The sequence below is a fragment of the Bos mutus genome, chromosome 22, assembly GCF_027580195.1.
Source record: "Bos mutus isolate GX-2022 chromosome 22, NWIPB_WYAK_1.1, whole genome shotgun sequence".
Taxonomy (NCBI): Eukaryota; Metazoa; Chordata; class Mammalia; order Artiodactyla; family Bovidae; genus Bos; species Bos mutus.
Window position 1 is genome coordinate 14,167,993 of NC_091638.1, and position 20,564 is coordinate 14,188,556.

At 40.5% G+C, this 20,564-nt stretch overlaps 1 protein-coding gene across 1 annotated transcript in view; it reads right to left on the minus strand.

The window, feature by feature from the left end:
• Window positions 1–20,564, minus strand: part of ULK4 (unc-51 like kinase 4) — a 502,164-nt gene that overhangs the window by 97,677 nt on the left and 383,923 nt on the right. Inside the window, exon 35 of the mRNA XM_070359559.1 lies at window positions 19,642–19,827. Within this exon, the coding sequence (XP_070215660.1) occupies window positions 19,642–19,827 (186 nt within the window). The remainder of the gene's footprint in view (window positions 1–19,641; window positions 19,828–20,564) is intronic.

A 20,564-nucleotide genomic window follows, 5' to 3' on the forward strand; every position in this document is an offset into this window, starting at 1 on the left:
CACTGTTTACCAACTACACTTCAATTTTTAAAAAGTGAAAAAAAATTTTTTTTAAAGTGCCCTCTGCTGAGTCATCTCAGTGTCTGTTCTGGAAAATCTGTTTGTCCTATATCAGGGCCTGTCACGAGTGAACACATCTTCACTTCACAGCAAACAGTAACACTTGCCTCATTTAAGAGAGAAAAGAAGGAAATAAATTTACACTTATGCAGAGGCCCTAGAAGCAAACTGCTGTCCTTGAAGGGTGTGGGGAACCCATCCCCACACTACAGCTGAGCGTCCCATCCTGTCCTCTGTGCCAGGAGGGTACTGAGGTGGGTGGATCCTCAGACCTACTAAACACCACTCCCATGAAGAGCTGTGGGGCTTCCTGGACCTGTCCACAATTCTGAACATTTCCCTCACTCTGTGTGCACAAAGAATTCTTCAAGTTGGTTTCATAAATAATTCACTTGGCTTTTTGTTAGAGTTTATTCTGTTATTCAATCCCTCTACTGGGTTTTAAAATTTGAAAGTCATGTTTTTGTTTTATGGATGCAATAGTCTTTGAAGTCTTTGTGAGAATACCAATTAGAATTTTTTTTTAAGTCTTCTTTCTTATATATATTTTCCCCCCTGTGGCCACCGGCTCATCAGGTTCACCTGGGGCCATTCTTGGGCCAAAGACTCCCCTCAAATGTCCAGCGATTCTTCTTTCTCTGTCTGTCTTCATAAATGAAGACCTCATGAGTGAGTACTGGGCCCTCAGGAATTTTTAGGAGCTCACTTTGAGTTCCTTGGGAGATCTGCTCCTGAAGGATGCTGTGGAAAGCTGTGGGCAGCCTTGCCCTGGGGTGGGTGAGAGAGACAGGAATGAAGACCTAACTTGAGAGGAGCATCCACTCTGGTGGAGGGCAGCCAAAGAGAGAGACCAGGGCAGTCCGGCCTGGAAGTCCGTTACTGGTGCGCACACCACACAGGCAGCCTGGGGAAGATCCTGTGATGAGCAGCTCCAAGGTGTGGGTTGGGTCTGGGCCCTGCCCTTCCTCTGAGCCTGGAATTCTTCCAGAGCATCTCAGTATTCCCGCTTCTTTCCCCATGGTGGGCTTTGGTCTCCTAAATTCTGAATACTTTTTCTGTTAATTAACTGTGTCTTCTAGAAACTTCCCAAATTAGGCATCTATTACTGAGACCTTACCTTGTTTCCAGTGAGATTGATTGTGTTTTCACTTAATTTTATACTTATTTTGATCATTTCAATGATTTGCAGAGGCAATCGAGGTAAACACATGAATTTTCTCACTGTTGTAATTTAAAATCTCAGCTTGTTTAGAAAATGTATGTCAATATACATGTATGTTTATGTGTCTATGTGTATACACATAGACACATATACGTTTAACATCAACTACAGTAATGTATGGATAAGTTTAAGGACACCCTTATTTTCTTCTTTTTACTGTTATATATTTCCCAAGTCATAGTCCCTTTCTTTGATACTGTAATTTTTTATAACAATTTCACATATCATAAAAGTCACCATTTTAAAGTCTACTACTCGGTGGTTTCTAGTACAGTCACAAAGGAGTATCACCACCACCACCATGACTGATTTTAGAACACCTTCATCATTCCCTTCAAAACCCATATCCGTTAGCAGTCACTCTCCATTCCCTGTTCTCTCCTGCCCCCGGCAAACACCAACATTTCTGTCTCTTTAGATTAGTCTATTCTAGTATTTCTCAAAAATGGAAATCATACAGTGTGTGGCATTTTTCACCTAACGTCTCTTACTTGGCAAAATGTTTTCCGGGTTCATCTCTGTGGTCGTGTGTATCAGTATTTCCTTTTCACGGGTGAGTAATATTTCATTGCATGGCTATATCACATTTATTTATCCATTCATCAGCTGAAAGATTGTTTCCACTTTTTGGCTACTACAAACAATGCTGCTATGAACTTCATGTGCAAACTGTGTATTACTTTTATAATTTTAAAAATACTACTTTAGAAAAATTACAAAGTATCTTTTCAAAAATAGTAAGTCAAACCTTTTACTAATGTAGACTGGCTTTGCTCCTATTACTCAAAAGTATTTGATTTTACTATAGAGAATCCCTTGGACAGAGGAGACTTGCAGGCTACAGTCCGTAGGGTCACAGAGAGCTGGAGACTACTGAAGTGACTTAGCCTGCACACATACATTTAAAACCTTTCTAATACCTGCAAATACTTAGGTTTAATAAATTTTCTAGAAGTAAGCATACATTCTTGCATTAACTGGTAGTCAACTAATACATTTAACCTTCATTTCAACATGGTAAGAGTACACTGATGTATGCGAACAACTTCTATGGTATCTCTTACCATAGTTGTTAGCATAGAAGTTAACAACTTCTATGGTATTTCATGAGATCAGAAAAGTAGGTCTTCCTTTTAAGAATATCATCTTAGAATATATTTCATTCTGTCACGTACAAGATCCAGAAAACAATATTTGTGTGCTGAATTAAAACCTACCCAAACCGTGAAAAAAGAGGGGAAAAAAATCTATTTTGCCGCCCACTCGTGGAGTGCAACCTTTAGAAAGGGATTATTTCCATTACATTTTCATCAGGGACTGGCAAAGAAAAGTATATCATGTTATTACAGAGCCTGGAAATGTAATGACATCCAGGTTGCTAGGCAACATTGCGATGTTAAAGGCCCCAGTATCTGTGATCTCTAGAGACACTCTCAAATTTCATTAAAATCTCATAACCATTATACAGAAAGTCCATGTGGAGTTTATAAACAGACTTAGTTCTTAACATAATAATGAAGAAATAAAAAAATGCAAATGGCATCAAACTTTTCTGGGACTTAAAAACCAAATATTTTGGAGGCCCAATTAATGAAACCTACATTGTTTCTTGGGGGTTCACAGAAATAAAGTACTATCAGTTTAGAATGAATGAAGTAGTTCATATCCTGAAAACATCGTACTGTGTAGAACTTAGCGACTTTCTTTGAAGAATGGATAAATATGTTCTGGGTATAAATCAGGAAGGGAGGCAAGGTTAATAGGAAATGAGAGTCCCAATCATTATCTGCTTCAAGCAGGGTCATGACAGTGGCATGTTTGCAACTGAAATAGGAATGTAAGATGCTACAGGAAATAATTCTCAGGAACACTTTTCATACATTTCCTTCAGCAATGGTGTCGGAAAAAGCCAATCCCTGAAACAGGAAAAGTTGTGACAGGTCTCAGTCCCACGTGTGGTCACTGGGATGCTGGTCTAGGATTTGCGGCTCAGCTCGCTAAGATGCTCATGAGAATTGGTCTCTGTACCCCACGTGGGGGGCCACCTAGCCTCCTCATCCATCTCCTGAAGTTCTAAGTAAAAATATATAGTGGAAAGGGATTGTGTGGTTTGGTCAGTCTTATCCATCCCACAAATCAAAACACAGGAAGATCAAAGTACTGACATAGATCACAAGGGTCATTTATTGTGATGGTTGATTTTAAAGGCAAATTCTTAAGCAGAAACTATGCCAGCACGTGAAATCATCAGATTTGCTAAGTTAAACTGGCGGTTACAGAGTGGCTTAGGGTTCTTATGACCCAAATTTTCGTTTTCAAAACCCAGCCCCCAGGATCTTGGAGCACGGGTATCTTTACTGATAGACTGGATTGGTGGTTCTCTCTCATGTGTGTGTATACACACACACATGCTTCATCCAGGCTTAGGCACAATTTTTTATTAGCATATCTGTGATATACAAGTCAACTGCAAAGTGAAAATTCAAATCTTGCAAAAATATATGGGACTTCATTAAATCATTGCTGGCAATGGTGGAAAAACCACATCTAAAGCCTTGGACGAGGGAAGGTCTGACAGATCAACAAGACTGGATGGTCACCAGCCAAAGAAGAGAAAAAAGGGCAGGAGCTTCAAAGGGAAATACTAATTTGAGTAGCAATGGAAAATAAATGAAGACCTTAACCAGCTGTATATATATTAAAAAAAGACACCATTTTATGAGGATGCTGAGAAGGTTAAAAATATGAAGGCTGTTATACCATCATGCAATGTCAATAATGTGAGATGACACACGAAAATGCCTAGAAATGCTGGTACAGCTCAATGTGATGGAGTGAAAGCGTCCAGCTACAGATTCTGGGGGGTAGCTGAACACTCAGAAAAAGACCAACGCTCTGCTGACTCCCATGGGCAGGGGGTTGAGGGGTCCCCTCTGTGTCCCGGCTGGAGTCAGGAGAAGACCCAGAACTCTAAAGGTGCCAGCAAGGTCCCTGCCTCTTGCTCAGTCTCACCCACTCTGTCCACACCATCTCACCACCCACATTTCGTCCTAGTTTACGCTGACCACTAAGCAGAGCCTTGGTCACCCCTCTTGCCCTGGACGCACACTCACAAGGCTCTCTGCAGCCCCTGCTCCGGCTCCCTGCTCACCCCTCCTCTTGACCTCTGTCCACCGTGCCCTCTGGACAGTCAACAGCACCATCTCAACCTCTTCCAGGATGTTCCCTTCACTTGCTGGCTCTAATGAAAACACCAAGCTTCTTCCCCAAGACATACCTCCCTTGCAGGCATCTCTTGACCCCCAGCCTGGAGGTGGCTCCGTGGTCCTCCCTGCTGCTTCCTGACCATTTTCCACCCTCCTTTCAGAATTCCCCAGCTTTAAATCTAATGTCACCAGAGCGTGGCACCTGCTACTCTCCCCTGTTGCAGCTCTCTGGGGATCACTCCGTCCCCAGCTCTCTGTCCTTGTCCCCAGCACCACGCGTGTCACAGTGCTTGGCAACATTTTGTTTGTAAAGAGGGTTCTTCTAGTACCACTCAGGTCTCTGGCTTTCCCTCTCATGACCTTGTTTCCTTCACGTCTCAGACACTTGCTCGTGTGGTTTTACCTGAGACCTGACCTTTGCAGTTACCTGGCAGCCCTCCAGAATCCACACACAAGCAGCTCGCGCTCTGATCACCACCTTTCACCATTTCTCCCCCCAGTCCGAACATCTCTCACTTGGAATTCCAGTCCTGGAGCCCCCACAGCCAACTGGACATTCCCACTTGGATGTCTGGTAGGGTTCTCAACCATAACATGTCCCAAACTCTGCTCTCGACTTCCCTCCATCCCCCAGATAAGCTCCTCTTGGGTTTTGCCCATTGAGGTTTTAAGTTAAAGCTAAAACTGAAATCACCTTTGACTTTTCTCTTTGCCTCACAGCTCATATCCAATCTTCTGCAAATTCTATTGTTTCTACTTTCAAGTTTTATCCAAAATCTAACTGCCCCGGCCCTGACCAGGACTCCCTGGGTGCCACTAACCCACTAGCATCTCTCACCCCTCACTTGCTTCAATGACTACTCTCAGGTGTGGCCCCCCTCAGCCCCAAACGTTCCGCAGGTCCCTGCCTACTCAGGATAAAGTCCTGAGTGAGAACACATCTACCGTATGACCCTGTAATCCCACTCCTGGGCATATGTCATGATCTTTGCAAGGATAACTTCCCCCCTCCACTAAAGCCCTTCCCATCATCTCCCTCCTGCCTGATAAATCTATTCCTTGCTCATTTTGCTTTGGACACACAGCCCACTTTGGGGCTCCCAGCACACACTGGGGAGGCACCTGTCCTGCAAACTTAGTAAATGCTGGCCCCTGTCTAGTGTGTCCTGCTCCACTAGCCCCCTGACTTCCTTTAGGTCATTACTGCGGTGTCATCTCACTGAGACCTTCCCTGGTCACACCGACTAGAGTAGCAGATGTCCCACTGCACTTTCTTCCTTTCCTTCAATGATCTTCTCCTTAGTGCTTTTATTATCTAAAGTATGAATAGTTTATTTTGCGATTGCAGTTATCCTCTCACTCTCCCCAGTAGGCTCCAGCAGGGCAGTGTTCCTAGTCTGTGCTGGTCACAGTTCTATCCCCAAGACTGAGCAGGCACTTCATAACTTGTTGCTGACTCAGTGGTCACTCTTAGTGAAGACTCTTCCTGTATAGTATTACAAAAGGCTATGTAACTCCTTATAAGAATGCCCTCAAAATGTAGTTAAAAGACAAAATCAATTAACTTAAATAAATTTCAGTTTCATTTATTGAGATCAAGCCCCAAACACTTTGTCATTATTTACCAAAGTTGTCAGGTGGCTAGTTTAAATGAAGCTACATGAAGTGGTTAGTTTTCCAGAATTACTTACTCCAGAACAAAAAGGAACTCCTGTGTTGCAAATCATTTATCTTAAACATGGTCAAATATTTCTGGTGATCAATTTAAAAACACCTGCTTATACAAAACAACAATAAGAGTTCATAACTCACCTTTAAATTCAACTTCTTTCTAACAGCCTGAATTTAAAATACTCTCTCAAAGGAACTCTCCTACACTACTGTTGGGAATGTAAATTGGTACAGCCGCTATGAAGAACAGTACGGAGGTTCCTTAAAAAAATAAAAACAGAACTACTGTATGACCCTGTAATCCCACTCCTGGGGCATATATCTGAAGAAAAACATGACCTGAAAGGATGCATGCACCCCAGTGTTCACTGCAGCATTGTTTACAATAGCCAAGACACAGAAGCAACCTAAATGTCCATTGGCAGAGAAATGGATAACGAAGACGGGGTACATATATACAATGGAATATTACTCAGCCATTAAAAAGAATGAAATAATGTCATTTGCAGCAACATGGATGGACCTAGAGAGTGTCATACTGAGTGATCTAAGTCAGGGAAGGAGAAATATCGCATGGCATCCCTTATATGAGGAATCCACAAAGAAACAATACAAAAATGGACTTATTTACAAAATAGAAAGAGACTCACAGGCTTATAAAATGAACTTATGGTTGCCAGGCGGAAGGGGTAGTTAGGGAAATGGACACGTACACACTGCTGTATTTCAAATGGATAACCAACAGCACAGGGAACTCTGCTCAGTGTTATGTGGCAGTCTGGATGGGAGGGGAGTTCGGGGGAGAATGGATACATGGATGTGTATGGCTGAGTCCCTTTGCCGTCCACCTGAAACTATCACAACATTGCTAATCAGTTATACCCCAACACAAAATAAGAAGTTTAAAAAAATATGATACTCTCTCAGACAAATATTTTAAATAGCAACTGAAATTAATTTATCTTCAGTTTTTTCTATGATTATTTAAAAACTGAAAACCCGATAAACATTGGGGTACATGTGTCTCTTTCCCTTCTGGTTTCCTCAGTGTGTATGCCCAGCAGTGGGATTGCTGGATCATAAGGCAGTTCTATTTCCAGTTTTTTAAGGAATCTCCACACTGTTCTCCACAGTGGCTGTACTAGTTTGCATTCCCACCAACAGTGTAAGAGGGTTCCCTTTTCTCCACACCCTCTCCAGCATTTATTAGTTGTAGACTTTTGGATCGCAGCCATTCTGACTGGTGTGAAATGGTACCTCATAGTGGTTTTGATTTGCATTTCTCTGATAATGAGTGATGTTGAGCATCTTTTCATGTGTTTGTTAGCCCTCTGTATGTCTTCTTTGGAGAAATGTCTATTTAGTTCTTTGGGCCATTTTTTGATTGGGTCATTTATTTTTCTGGAGTTGAGCTGTAGGAGTTGCTTGTATATTTTTGAGATTAGTTGTTTGTCAGTTGCTTCATTTGCTATTATTTTCTCCCATTCTGAAGGCTGTCTTTTCACCTTGCTTAGAGTTTCCTTTGATGTGCAGAAGCTTTTAAGGTTAATTAGGCCCCATTTGTTTATTTTTGCTTTTATTTCCAATATTCTGGGAGGTGGGTCATAGAGGATCCTGCTGTGATGTATGTCGGAGAGTGTTTTGCCTATGTTCTCCTCTAGGAGTTTTATAGGTTCTGCTCTTACGTTGAGATCTTTAATCCATTTTGAGTTTATTTTTGTGTATGGTGTTAGAAAGTGTTCTAGTTTCATTCTTTTACAAGTGGTTGACCAGATTTCCCAGCACCACTTGTTAAAGAGATTGTCTTTAATCCATTGTATATTCTTGCCTCCTTTGTCAAAGATAAGGTGTCCATAGGTGCGTGGATTTATCTCTGGGCTTTCTATTTTGTTCCATTGATCTATGTTTCTGTCTTTGTGCCAGTACCATACTGTCTTGATAACTGTGGTTTTGTAGTAGAGCCTGAAGTCAGGTAGGTTGATTCCTCCAGTTCCATTCTTCTTTCTCAGGATCGCTTTGGCTATTCGAGGTTTTTTGTATTTCCATACAAATTGTGAAATTATTTGTTCTAGCTCTGTGAAGAATACTGTTGGTAGCTTGATAGGGATTGCATTGAATCTATAAATTGCTTTGGGTAGTATACTCATTTTCACTATGTTGATTCTTCCAATCCATGAACATGGTATATTTCTCCATTTATTAGTGTCCTCTTTGATTTCTTTCACCAGTGTTTTATAGTTTTCTATATATAGGTCTTTAGTTTCTTTAGGTAGATATATTCCTAAGTATTTTATTCTTTCCATTGCAATGGTGAATGGAATTGTTTCCTTAATTTCTCTTTCTGTTTTCTCATTATTAGTGTATAGGAATGCAAGGGATTTCTGTGTGTTGATTTTGTATCCTGCAACTTTACTATAGTCATTGATTATTTCTAGTAATTTTCTGGTGGAGTCTTTAGGGTTTTCTATGTAGAGGATCATGTCATCTGCAAATAGTGAGAGTTTTACTTCTTCTTTTCCAATTTGGATTCCTTTTATTTCTTTTTCTGGTCTGATTACTGTGGCCAAAACTTCCAAAACTATGTTGAATAGTAATGGTGAAAGTGGGCACCCTTGTCTTGTTCCTGACTTTAGAGGAAATGCTTTCAATTTTTCACCATTGAGGATAATGTTTGCTGTGGGTTTGTCATATATAGCTTTTATTATGTTGAGGTATGTTCCTTCTATTCCTGCTTTCTGGAGAGTTTTTATCATAAATGGATGTTGAATTTTGTCAAAGGCTTTCTCTGCATCTATTGAGATACACAGCACTGTTTATAATAGCCAGGACATGGAAGCAACCTAGATGTCCATCAGCAGATGAATGGATAAGAAAGCTATGGTACATATACACAATGGAGTATTACTCAGCCATTAAAAAGAATACATTTGAATCAGTTCTAATGAGGTGGATGAAACTGGAGCCTATTATACAGAGTGAAGTAAGCCAGAAGGAAAAACACCAATACAGTATACTAACGCATATATATGGAAGTTAGAAAGATGGTAACAATAACCCGGTGTACAAGACAGCAAAAGAGACACTGATGTATAGAACAGTCTTATGGACTCTGTGGGAGAGGGAGAGGGTGGGAAGATTTGGGAGAATGGCATTGAAACATGTAAAATATTATGTAAGAAACGAGTTGCCAGTCTAGGTTCGATGCACGATACTGGATGCTTGGGGCTAGTGCACTGGGACGACCCAGAGGGATGGTATGGGGAGGGAGGAGGGAGGAGGGTTCAGAATGGGGAACACATGTATACCTGTGGTGGATTCATTTTGATATTTGGCAAAACTAATACAATTATGTAAAGTTTAAAAATAAAATAAAATTAAAAATAAATAAATAAAAACTGAAAACCCAAAACCCAATTCTGATTCTGTTAAGCTGTTATGTACAGCTTAACAACTTGAAAACAACCCTTTAGAATAAAGGAAGGTATTCCTATGAATCCAACACAGACATTAACCATTCTTCCAGTGGACAGAGTTCATTTATTAAAGTCAGAGGAAGGCACACACAGAAATATCAGCGTGACACCCCTTTGTGTGAATAAAGTATACACAGAAACTTGAAAAATATGGTTAAATGACAATTCTGATAATTCTTGATCATGCAGGTGTTCATCATATTACTCGCCCAACTTTGGTGTGGTTTTTATAACAGAAAGGTGAGTAAAAATATCCATGGCAATGGGAACTTGAAAGAGGAGAGGGCCCTTGGAGAAAGAATTTTGACAGAAGAATTTCAGCTGGTGAGTAGAGAGCTGAATCTTCTGATATAAAAAAAGTCAAAAAAGAAAGGAAGTGATGCTGCCCAGGGCCCAGAGACATCAGATGGAGAAAGAAGACAGGAAGGACCCCAGCCTGGTCATGAGGAGCCTCCAAGTGGAAGGGGGCAGTGGGTGGGGGGCGAGATGAGCGTAGGAATCAGGAGGAGAATGAGACCTGCTCCAAGTGGGTTTCACAGATGCCTTCTCTGCTACTTGTACATCCTCAGGAAACCTACAACAAAGATCCACACACTTCCTTGGGCTCTTTGAGGTGGATGTGGTTTCACTCTCAGAAACACAGAAGTTTCGGTCCTAAGAATGACTGGCAGTAAATGGTAACCTTATTCCACTGGCCGTAAGCTTCCTGATTCTGTGTTGCTCAAAATCTCAGGAAACTAAGGAAAAACTTTTTAGGCAAGATGTTTCTTTGTTGGAAAGACACAGCTAAATTAAAGAGTTCTCAATGACTTGTGAGTCCTATGGCAATCATGGGCAGAGATGCTCAACCATGAATGGTGTGTATGGATTCAGGGAAAGATCCCTCTTGGAAACTCCTGAGAGAATCCTCTCAGAGTCTCAGGAAAATGTTCTAAGGGATGAGATTTCACAAGAATGGATTACAGTGGCTTTTTATGCCTTTGGGTACATAGTGTTTCTCTAAAAATTTTCACAACAATCTCCCCACGTTTTTCTCCTTTAGGAAATAAGCCAAGAAAAGAAGGATTTACCATGAGAAAAATTAGCTAGGCGAGGGCGAGAAAGAGAGAGGTATCATTTTGCCTTTTGCTCCACCTGAAGGAATAGTTCTTCACTTTTCTAATAGCAATTAGGTCCCTTCTGATTCGACATCTACAACTTATCCTGCTACTGAAATAGAAAACGAACGGCTTCAGAATTCCTCCTTTTCTTATTTGGTATCCTCAGAGCTTTGAAAACTCTGTACTTGAAGATACTACTGTTACACCGATTTTTAGCAACACAACATCTCTGTTCTTATGGTGAAAATGAAAGGGCAAGGGGGCCCACATGAGAATTTGGAAGAGAAATGATGGTGAGCATACAGCAAGATTTTCTGAAAGGCACAGGGAAAGGGTCCCCAAGGAGTGGATATTTGTAATAATCTTTAATACTAATCCATTCATGACTACAAGACTGGATTAGAACAAATGAATTAGTCATTTCCAGTAGTCATGTACGGATGTGAGAGCTGGACCATAAAGAAGGCTGAGTGCCAAAGAATTGATGCTTTTGAACTGTGGTGTTGGAGAAGACTCTTGAGAGTCCCTTGGACTGCAAGGAGATCCAACCAGTCCATCCTAAAGGAAATCAGTCCTGAATATTCATTCGAATGACGGATGCTGAAGCTGAAACTCCAATATTTTGGCCACTTGATGCAAAGAGCTGACTCATTTGAAAAGACCCTGATGCTGGGAAAGATTGAAGGTGGGAGGAGAAAGGGATGACAGAGGATGAGAAGGCTGGATGGCATCATCAACTCAATGGACTTGAGTTTGAGTAAACGCCGGCAGATGGTGATGGACAGGGAGGCCTGGCGTGCTGCAGTCCATGGAGTCACAAAGAGTTGGACACGACTGAGCAACTGAACTGAACTGAATACTAATCATCTTCAGAGAGTGATCCCAAGTCCCACTCGTCCCACCTCTGCTGCACCAGGCAGACGGGTGGGTGGGCAGGTGAATGTGGCCCCAGCATGTCACCATCACCCTGTTGTGGACCATCCTCTTCTTTCACAGAGTAGTCAACAGCACACATTTAAGCCAGTTTTATAGAACAAGCTTGTGGTGGTTTGTATGTAGTCAACATTTTGAGCATTAGAGTAAGCTAGCTTTAATTAAGAGACAGGTATTTAATTTGCAATCATTACACTGAAAAAACTCCCACTGATTATCAAGTTTAGGGGACAGGTAAACTTGCAGCCATGAAATTAAAAGACGCTTACTCCTTGGAAGGAAAGTTATGACCAACCTAGACAGCATATTGAAAAGCAGAGACATTACTTTGCCAACAAAGGTCCGTCTAGTCAAGGCCATGGTTTTTCCAGTGGTCATGTATGGATGTGAGAGTTGGACTGTGAAGAAAGCTGAGCGCCAAAAAATTGATGCTTTTGAACTGTGGTGCTGGAGAAGACTCTTGAGAGTCCCTTGGACTGCAAGGAGATCCAACCAGTCCATTCTAAAGGAGATCAGTCCTGTGTGTTCATTGGAAGGACTGATGCTGAAGCTGAAACTCCAATACTTTGGCCACCTCATGCGAAGAGCTGACTCATTGGAAAAGACTCGGATGCTGGGAGGGATTCGGGGAAGGAGAAGGGGACAACAGAGGATAAGATGGCTGGATGGTATCACTGACTCGATGGACATGAGTTTGAGTGAACTTTGGGAGTTGGTGATGGACAGGGAGGTCTGGCATGCTGCGATTCATGGGGTCGCAAAGAGTCAAACACGACTGAGCAACTGAACTGAACTGAACTGACTGAAACTTGGAAGAGATCTGAAGGGTTTCTATCACAGTAAAGCTGGAGTGCAAAGTATAATTATAAAACCACCAAACTTCCTGGTAAATGACAGTTACATAATTAAATCCTTAGGTTTCCTCAACTTTTTTTCAATGTTCTAAATACAGACTAAATAAGGAAGAGCACCCTGGGGGCAAAACATATCCCAATGCCATCAGTACAAATTAAACATCCTATTTCTTTCATCTGTTAGTGAAAATTCTGCTTTTACAAAGTTACTAGTCACAAGACTGGGAGTTTAAACAGATATTTCAAGAAAGGGCCTTTTGTGTAACTCATAGGGAAGAAACTGCCATAATATTCCCAAGACAGCTCTCTAGTAACCACATTGTACCTGTTACAGACACACTCATTGCTGCTGCTGCTGCTAAGTCATGTCAGTCGTGTCTGACTCTGTGTGACCCCATAGATGGCAGCCCACCAGGCTCTGCCATCCCTGGGATTCTCCAGGCAGGAATACTGGAGTGGGTTGCCATTTCCTTCTTCAATGCATGAAAGTGAAAAGTGAAAGTGAATTCACTCAGTCGTGTCCGACTCTTCACAACCCCATGGACTGTAGCCTACGAGGCTTCTCGGTCCATGGGATTTCCCAGGCGAGAGTACTGGAGTGGGTTGCCATTGCCTTCTCTGAGACACACTCATTACTGGGCCCTAGAAATGGCAGGGCCAAGTGTATTTGGAGTCACCCTTTCTGAAATCCTCCAGGCTCACTTGGGCTTGGGGAAAAGTGGGCACTCCTCAGGGCTTAAAAGGAGACGGTCTCACAGAGTAGAACTTTCCGTAAGTGTTTTACAGATTCAGTGCAATCTCTATGAAAATTCCCATGGCATTTTTCACAGATATAAACAACTCTAAAATTTGTATGGAACCACGAAAGACCCCAAGCAGCCACAGAAATCTTGAAGAAGAGCAACAAAGCTAGAGGCATCACACTCCCTGGTTTCAAACTATATTACAAGTATATAGCAATCAAGACAGTATGGTACTAGCAGAAAAATTAATGGAATAGAATAGAGAGCCCAGAAATAAACCCATGCCTATACGGTGAATTAGTTTTTGACATAGGAGCCAAGAATATAAGGCAGAGAAAGATCAGTCTCTTCAATAAATGGTGCTGGGAAAACTGGACACATGAAAAAGAATGAAACTGAACCACTATCTTACACCATACACAAAAACTAACTCAAAACGGATTAAAGACTTGAACATAAGAGCTAAAACCATCAAACTTTTGGGAGAAAACATAAGCAGTAAGCTCCTTGACTCTGGTCTTAGAGATGATGTTTCGGATCTGATATGGAAAGTGAAGGCAACAAAAGCAAAAACAAACAAGTGAGACTAAGACAAACCAAAAAGCTTCCACACGATGAAGGGAACCATCAACAGAATGAAAGAGCAACCTACCTCACGGGAAAAAAATACCTGCAAATCATATGTCTGACAAGGGATTAATATCCAAAATATAGAAAGAATTCATACAAGTGAATAATAAAAAACCTTACCAATCCAATTAAAAATTAAACAATTAAAAAATGGGCAGAAGATCTGCATAGACAGTTTTCCACAGAAGACATACAGATAACCAACAGGTACATGAAAATATACTCACCATTATTAAAAATCAGGGAAATGCAAATCAAAACTATAATGAGATATCAACTCACACATGTCAGAATGGGTATTATCAAAAAGAAAAACAACAAGTATTGGCAAAGACATGGAAAACATGGAACACTAGTGCACTGTTGGTGGGAATATAATTTGGTGCAACCACCCTGGCAGACAGTGAGGAGGTTCCTCAAAAATTTAAAAATACAACTTCCTTAAGATCCAGAAATTCTACCTCTGGGTATTCATCCAAAGAAAACAAAAACATTAGTTCAAAAAGATATATACACCCCAGTGTTCACAGCAGCATTATTTACAACAGCCAAGATACGGAAACAATCTAAATGTCCAAGAATAGAAGAAGATGTGATACATACACATATACAGTGGAATATTATTGCCATAAAAAAGAATGAAATCTTGCCATTCGTGACCACATGGATGGACTGACCTTGAGGGAATTACGCTAAATAAGTCAAGCATAGAAAGACCAATTCCACACACTCTCACTTATATGTGGAATCTTAAAAGAAAAAAAGAAAGAAAAGGCCAAACTCATAGAATCAGAGAAGAGGTAAGTGGTGAGGGCTGGGGAGTGGGTCAAAACTGCTGAGGAGATTAAAAGGTACAAATTTCCAGTTATGAAATAAGTAAGTCATGGGGATGTAATATATATAGCACAGTGACTACAGTTCATGATATTATACTGTATATTTGAAAATTGCTAAGATAGTAAACATTAAAAGTTCTAATCACAAGAAAAATGTGTAACTATGTGTGTGACACATGTTAACTCTACTTATTATGGTGATCCTTTTGTGATATATACAAATATCAAATCACTATCTTACATACCTAAAACTAATCTAATGTTATATGTCAGTTTTGCCTCAATTAAGAAAAACAAAAAGAGAAGTGCTCTTGGAAGGAATGTGCATTTAATGTCCTTTAAGGTAGGTCCTTAAGGAGCTTTTCTTTTCCTTTTTAACTTCTTACAAACAGAAGGCTGCAATTAACAGGCCTCCTTAATCCAGTTACTGAATCAGGTAACAAATCTTGACTGATCCCTGTCTCTATCAAATCTGGTTCCTCCAGTCCAAGTAGGAGAGCCTGAGAAGCCGGCCCCCTTAAGATTTAAGGATTTAAGTACAGGAAATCTGTCACAGTCTTTCTTTCTCCCGGGTTCCCATCTTCCATGCGTCTGCCTATCTAGTCTCATCCATTCCTCAGAAACCTGGAGGCAACAGAGTGGAGGGGACTGAAGTGTCAGGCTGGGGACCAACTGAATGCCTATCAAAGTACCACTCAGTCTCACCTGTGCATCTATAAAGCACTCAAACGAGCAGACACTATACAATGAAGAGCAAAAATGAATACTCGCCCACAACAAAAGTAGAGATTATCTTATAGACATTTCTTACTCAGCTCAGTGGCTGCTTATTAAATTCCAATCGCAGGCCAGGTGCTATGAGAAAGCCTTATTTCACAGTAAACGTAATTTGAACTCAATTGAGGTGCTACCACTGTCCTTTGGTTTCAGAGACTAGAACTGCCTAATTCTAACAACTTGTCTAAACTCCGAATGTCTGGTCCCCTCTGGCCCATCTTGGTCATTTCTCATGTCTGTCTGTCTAGACCTGTGGGTTTCGGGGCCATTATTCAGGATGTGCTTGCTCCTGGTCCATGCATGGATGACCAACACATCCTCCACACTCAGCTCAAACACCATGTCCTGCTCAACTTCCTCCCCCAAGGGGCTGTTTCTGTGGAACTCTGCTGGCTCCTCTACACAGCGCCAATCAGATTCTGCTTCATAAGGAAGCTCGTGTTTCTGTCTCACTCCAGTTAGCGATCCTTGAGGACAGGGAGCAGGAAGATCATTCTTTACTCTCTTAGTATCCCCAGTGTAGTGCAGGCACAGAGTAGTAACTCTTATTTTCCCACAATGAAGAATGAATCTCTTAGGTGCCTTCCTGATAGAAACTCAGTCAGACTCAGCTTACTGAATGCCCTCAGAGTCCAGACCAGTACTGGGCAGGGCAGTGGCAAAGCAGTCAGCTACTTGGCAAGGGTACAGGTGAGGCTCAGTTGAACTCTGTTGATGCCAGCCCTGCCGATTCCCAGTTGGTGGCCTAGGGAGTGTCATATAAGTTCTCTGAGCCTTAGTTTTTAACCTACAAATGGGAACAATCACTGGAGCTGGTCTCTAAGAGTGCTGTGAAGATTAAATGAGGTGATGCATCAAAAGTTCTTATCACAGTTAGAAACATAATCGGCTGACCACTGCAACACACTGAAGATACAAAAATGAACAAGACCACACCACTACCCTGAACAAGGGTAAGGTATGAAGGTGAGAATAAACTGTGAGTTGACAGTACAGATCCACGGCAGCCACAGAGGTGAAGACGGGAAGCAGTGAGAGAGAGAGGGCAGGAAGGCTCACATCAGCTGGGGAGTGGGCGCTGGCACCATACGCCTCTTTGCGTCATCTGCTGCTGTTTCTCTCCAAACATACTGAACTCAGTACCAAGTTTAAGCAGAATTGAGCCTCAGGATAGGCAAGCTCAAGACCCAGAATCCCTGATTTTGCATCACCTGAATCCAACACTGATTGATTGAGGGATAATTTAGAAAGTTTTCAGAAGATGATAAAGCACTTATCACAGACGGCTGGCAAACTTTATATTATGTTTACTACAGTCATTTGAGTCAGTTCTAATGAGGTGGATGAAACTGGAGCCTATTATACAGAGTGAAGTAAGCCAGAAAGAAAAACACCAATACAGTATACTAAAGCATATATATGGAATTTAGATAGATGGTAACAATAACCCTGTATACGAGACAGCAAAAGAGACACTGATGTATAGAACAGTCTTTTGGACTCTGTGGGAGAGGGAGAGGGTGGGAAGATTTGGGAGAATGGCATTGAAACATGTAAAATATCATGTATGAAATGAGATGCCAGTCCAGGTTCGATGCACGATACTGGATGCTTGGGGCTAGTGCACTGGGACGACTCAGAGGGATGGTATGGGGAGGGAGGAGGGTTCAGGATGGGGAACACATGTATACCTGTGGCGGATTCATTTTGATATTTGGCAAAACTAATACAATTATGTAAAGTTTAAAAATAAAATAAATAAAAGATTTACCAATGGGGGAAAAGAATTAAATTAAATTAAAAATAAATAAATAAATAAAAATAAAAAATTAAAAAAAGGATAAGCAGCACCAGAAATTACTTTTAGTTTCACACACACAGATAAAGTCACCAGGATTCAACTTTTCTCCCACAAACAAAACCTACCTGATCCTATAGGGGGCAGGTCAGAAACTATAAGGAAATCATTTCAGACTGTGAAATTAACTAAAAGATGGTGTAGTCTGGTTACTTTGACTAAGTCGGTATCTAATTGTTTTCTACATGATTAAATTAATCTGGTTTTAGAAAATGATGTAATTTATTTCAGAGACAAGTCCATAATCTCTTGTCTGCAAATCTAGAAAGCTGTGAAAATAAATTTTTTTTGTAAGTTTCGTTTAAAAACATATTTGGTGGCAAAACCTGACTTCCATGGAGTCACATATAATTTTTATTTGCCCACTTAGTGGGAATGTTCATAAATTTTGGGACAGAAATATTACCATGCTTGACAACAGTGCTGCCCTGGTGACCCCTATAGGATCATGTCATATATAGCCTAAGAAACCATGCCAAGAAGATCTGAAAATTATAAATTCCAAGCTAAACCTCATCCTAAGGTTTTCAAATAAGAGATGGTGGATCTCTATAAAATTAATCGTATCAGACAGGAGGTCAATATTCCCCAAGCTTTTGTAATTCAACACTAAATACACAATTTTGCCACATCTACAGATCACTCATGTTACTACATTTTCTAGTACTTGATTTCACATTGACGCGCCTTTTTTAACTGAATAAAACTATTTTAAAAAGAACACATGTATAATAATTTTTTAATTAAAATTGAATAAAAAAAAAAAAAGAAAGAAATAAACTTTGCAAGAGCCAGAAAAAAAAAAAAAAAAAGTCTCTCTACTGAAAAAGCTGGTCATCTGAGAGGCTTACTCTCTATTAAAAAAGGAAGATTCAAGAGGTGTTAAAGACACAGTCGTACCAAAGTAAGAGTTTCACCTTTAAATTATCAGAAAGAGCAAAATGAAACGGAAGAGGAAATAACTGCCTTATTATGTGATTCAGTGTCATCTAGTGCTGGGCTGGATTACCATGCCAAGATCTACTGTGCCCAGAAATATTTATCCTACACGCTGGGAATCTTACCTAAACTGTGTTATGCAGGGAGCCACTTCACTAGACAGGAAGCACTGCCGGGGTTGGGAGGTCTTGCCTATTACATAAAGGTAAAAGGTCGCAGCAAGAAGGGTAACTCTCTCTCTCTCTTTAGTTCTGTCACCCATAACCTGCCATGGAGATTCTGCTCCATCCTGTACTGCAGCTGTTTATCAAATTAACACAAAACCTGTCTTGCGGACAACTCTCTGGAGCATTCACAGCCTGTGCTGCCAAAGGCTCCCTCACAACAACTGGATCTAGAAGTGACCACACACAGACAAGCCAAAACATGACACAACCTAATGAGCCTACTCCTCAGCTAACTTCACCAACAGCTACTGTAAACAGTGGCCTTCAAAACCGGCAGAACAAGATTTGTTGTAAAAAGTCTTCAAAAGGACCTTCAGGTAAACATCAGCTGTACACATTTTTAAAAACAAAACATAAAAGGTGCAGAAGGGAATTTTTTCCCTAAAGTACAATACTGGAAGTTAGAAATACTGTGAGTTTGAAAATCTCCACTTTGCAGCTGCTAAAAAATTTAAAAAATAATAACCACACATTGATTTAACAAAATGATCGAAACTAACATCACCAGTAAACGGCAAATAGACCATCATGAGCTTCTGGATCTGATGGATTTCTTCTGGGACTTACCTGAATCGAGTTGTCCAGAACACAGCAGAGAGACCTAAATGGAGGGGAAATGCTACAAAATACCTGGCCCATTCTTCAGAAACCTCATGAAAGACAAAGAATGGCTACAGAACTATCCCAAATTAAGCACATCTGTCTACTACAATGCATGATGCTAGACTGGAATCTATACTGGAAAACAAGCTATACAGGACATTACGGGGACAGTTGACAAAGTTGGAATATGGATGGCAGATTAGTAAAAGATTTGTATCAATGTTAAATTTCCTGACTTTGATAACCCATAGTTAAGAGAACATTCATTTCATTAGGAAATACACACTCACATATTAAGGGATAAGCACAAATAATATGTCTAACTCTCTCATAGTTCAGCAAAAATTCTGTGTACATACAAATAGATATGTGGAATATGATAAATGTTAACAGTAGGTGACTACAGGGAAAGGTAATCATGAGTTCTTAAAAGGAGGTCAAAAAACCTGACTACTCCCCGTCTTCTGGCTACCACTAAGGCTACCTGCCCAGTTTCTGTGTGGACTCACCATTCTTCTGAGAATCCTCAACAGAAGCTTCTGGTCCTTCGGGTCCTCTTTGGATGTCAGTAAATCAGCGAAAGTCTCTGCATTTTCAGGAGACAGGCTCTCTGGGTTTTCCCCTCCATACAACTGAACCAGTATAGACAGACACTTGGATGAAACTTCAAAAATTTCAGGATCCTCGTTAGGAAGCTGAAAATTAACAAATAGGACTTCATCAGCTTCACTGACAATGATGTTGGTATTCCTCAAGAACTACAGCTTAAAAGATAGAATGTCAGTCTGAGTACAAACTTTAATTAATTGAATATTCTTGTGAATGGATCTTTTTCAAAATGTAAAGAGTAACTCAAACAAGACTAACAGCACAAAATCAGAAGGAAATTCTACAGTCTTTTCTTTAATCCATAGTGATGAATGGCCTGTGACAAGCAAAGGACCAATTATATATTACATGCATATTTACACATGCATATGTTCATACAGGAGCGTGTGTGTCTACGGGTGTGGAAACACTGATTTTTCCGAGGCACAACTCTTACATTCTTGTTGACATAGCTTGTTTAGGAAAATCCACTTCCTAGAAGATATTAAGAAATGGTTTGAACTGTTTCCAAATCATTATTGACTAAACAGGTGGTAGAGAAAGTACTGTTTCTATATTACAAGGTATATTATGAAATAATAATCATACCATAGCATTTTGATCTTTTAGTTTTTAAAGTTTTATTTCTAATACCTTTGTTGAGATACAATTCCTAGGTCATACAACTTAGTGATTTCATGTGTATCCATCATTCAATGATTTTTTAGTATATTCAGAGTTGTGCAAACACCACCAGAACCAATTTTAGAATTTTTTCATTTTAACTGAAAAAGAAACCCTGTATCATCTCCTCCTCCCTACCCAGTCAGTGCTAACCTGCTTT